The sequence below is a fragment of the Thalia democratica genome, chromosome 5, assembly GCF_965202585.1.
Source record: "Thalia democratica chromosome 5, ktThaDemo2.hap1.1, whole genome shotgun sequence".
Lineage (NCBI taxonomy): Eukaryota > Metazoa > Chordata > Thaliacea > Salpida > Salpidae > Thalia > Thalia democratica.
This window is the reverse complement of record NC_139169.1, coordinates 58,733,286-58,735,800: the sequence shown is the minus strand read 5'-3', so window position 1 is coordinate 58,735,800 and position 2,515 is coordinate 58,733,286. Positions and strand designations below refer to the sequence as shown.

At 30.3% G+C, this 2,515-nt stretch overlaps 1 protein-coding gene across 1 annotated transcript; it reads left to right on the top strand.

Annotated features, from left to right (window-relative positions):
- The first annotated feature begins 312 nt into the window (after positions 1-312).
- On the top strand, positions 313-1,151 carry LOC145836678 (decapping and exoribonuclease protein-like). Its single transcript, XM_082944462.1, has one exon. The coding sequence runs from the start codon at positions 313-315 to the stop codon at positions 751-753; it is 441 nt and encodes a 146-aa protein (XP_082800588.1). The 3' UTR covers positions 754-1,151.
- The last annotated feature ends 1,364 nt before the right edge of the window (positions 1,152-2,515 follow it).

Here is a 2,515-nt window from a genome sequence, read left to right as displayed (position 1 = left end):
AAATTTTAATAGCTCTGTTAGTAATGCATTGAATGATCTTCAATTTTTGTTTGGTGGGGCAAAAAGAATTCTAGGAAATGTTGTGTGGACTAAAGTTTTCTTTTCTGTACACAGAAGTAGAAAAGGTGTTGTTGCTGTTACTAAAAATGTTAATGTCTAAAAAATGAGTTTTACCGGAAACTTCTTCTTCAACGGTAAAAACTATGCATTTGTGCATCTTATTTAGCAAAGTAAAAAAGTTATTGACATTGTTTTTTGAAGGGAAAATAGCAAAAACATCATCGACATACCTATAATACACAAGTGGCTTGGATGGATCGTTCGGACGCACCGCATCGCCACGTCGAGCTGAAGACCAGCCGCGAAATAACTTGCAAACACCACAAGCATAATTTTCTCCGCGTGAAGGCGCTCAAGTGGTGGGCGCAGTCTTTCCTGTGCGGCACCCCGACGCTCGTGTGCGGCTTCCGAGACCAGAACGGCTTCGTGAAATCGCTGGAGCGTTACGAGGTGCGGGCAATTCCGGAATTGGCGCGAAAAGAGATTCGAAACGCTTGGTCGCTCGTCAAGTGCGTCAACTTGGCGGGAAACGTTTTGGCTGAGGTGGTGAGGAGGATGGAACAAGTTGAGGAGCTGAACACCTGCTGCGTAGTGACCTGGCGGCTGAAAAGCGAATTTGTTGAAATGAAGCTGGTAAGTGACTGTGAGCACGCGTTTTTACCGGATTGGTTCACTGAAGAAATGGGCAAATAATTTGAAAGATTTGATGGTGGTGGTTACTTGGATATAAATATTAATAAAAAAAGCTGGAATATTTACGATATATGCGTTCGAAATAAAAACCTTTTTATTTAAGAAAATGCACAACTAACATATTTTTTAACAATTGCTTCATGTTATTTTAAAATTCTTTCGCTTTCAAAGTTTTATCATTGCTGATCAAAAATTAGGTATAGAATTCAGTTCGCTTTTTAGTTTTATTTAAATAAGAATTAAAATCGCAAACTTATACCTGAATAACTCTAACAGGAGTTTTAAAATTTGATCAAAATTTTGGTCTGTCCTTGACAAGACGTTAAAAGGTATCTAAATGGTGTGCGACTCAATAACCGAAAGTTTCTTCGTACACCAGGTCCTAAGACCAAATATTTTAAGCGATTTTTTTTTGTTGTTCAATGTTATAATATATACAATACAATAAACTTGAACAATTTACAAAGTCTCAAAAACGATTCCATTATAATTTTAGAAATTATACATACAAAGTGTTCTAATCTTAAATAAGTTTTTTAAATGTGAATTTGTTTCTATTTTAAAACTAAAGTTAGTGCAATTTTTATCGTTAATTACGTAACTTTCAAAAACAGAATGTAATAAAATAACATAAGGTTAAAAAAATAGTTTAAAACGAGTTTTTTATTTAAAATCCACTATTAATTTAAGAGTATTTTAAGTGATGACTTTTTAGAAAGTTCATTATAACAACTTTTTTTTTTTATTATATCTATTAGTACTAAATGTTTTATTAATTTTATATGTCATAATAAATTTTTAAGAATTTTAGAACTAGAATGTAGCTGAAAATATTTTTTTGTTAACTAAAAAGTTTTTTATAAATGTTATGTAAAAATTTTACCAATTAAAATATAGTATTAGAAACTTATTTTTTACCCCCAAAGATATATTTACTGTATTGGTTATGTTCACGGTTTTGAATATGTGGTCTCCAAGTACTTACGAGTAAACTAGCTGCTCTACTTACGAATAGCTTACAGTACTTTAGTTACACAACTTAAATTAACTTATTCCTAAGTTATGATTAAAAAACACTTCAAATTAATGCAAGTTACTTTATTTAAAGAAATAGTTATTAATTCTCACGAAAGAAACTTTTAAATCACAACACGAACAAAAAGTATTAACAGTCGTAAAGTTTTATAAAATATTAACGATGTAGACGTTTCAATGCTTACTATTTGATATTCTTGATTCTCGAAACTAGATGTTGAGCTCAACTTGTTAAAATGTCTTGCAGTACATATCTATAACAACTAACACGTTTTTTAAAGACAAACGCCTACATACACGCAGCGGAATGAAATTAACTCCTTCGAATGTTTAATATAATTAAACAATGTTGTTTTGGGAAAATTGTTTTGTAAAAGCTTGTTGAATTTTTTATTGTCACTGAAAATTCCGTATATATTCACACGCTTTTAAATTATAAAATGAAATGTTGATTTCATTACAATTCATATAAAAAAGTGTACTTTTAATTCAAGTTTTGAAATAAACAATACTAGAGCAGTTAGGGATCTACAGGTTCTAGATAAGATAATTTCCATACATTTTTGAAATGGTCTAGATCTGTTCGGATCTTGATTTCAAAAATATTTGGTTTAAAGCTGGATTAAATTAAGATTTTAGATTTTTTTTAATAATGTTTATACTTGAAAATTTATTAATATTTGATTAAGATCAAAAAATTCTTAAAAAAGATACTAATAGACATTCT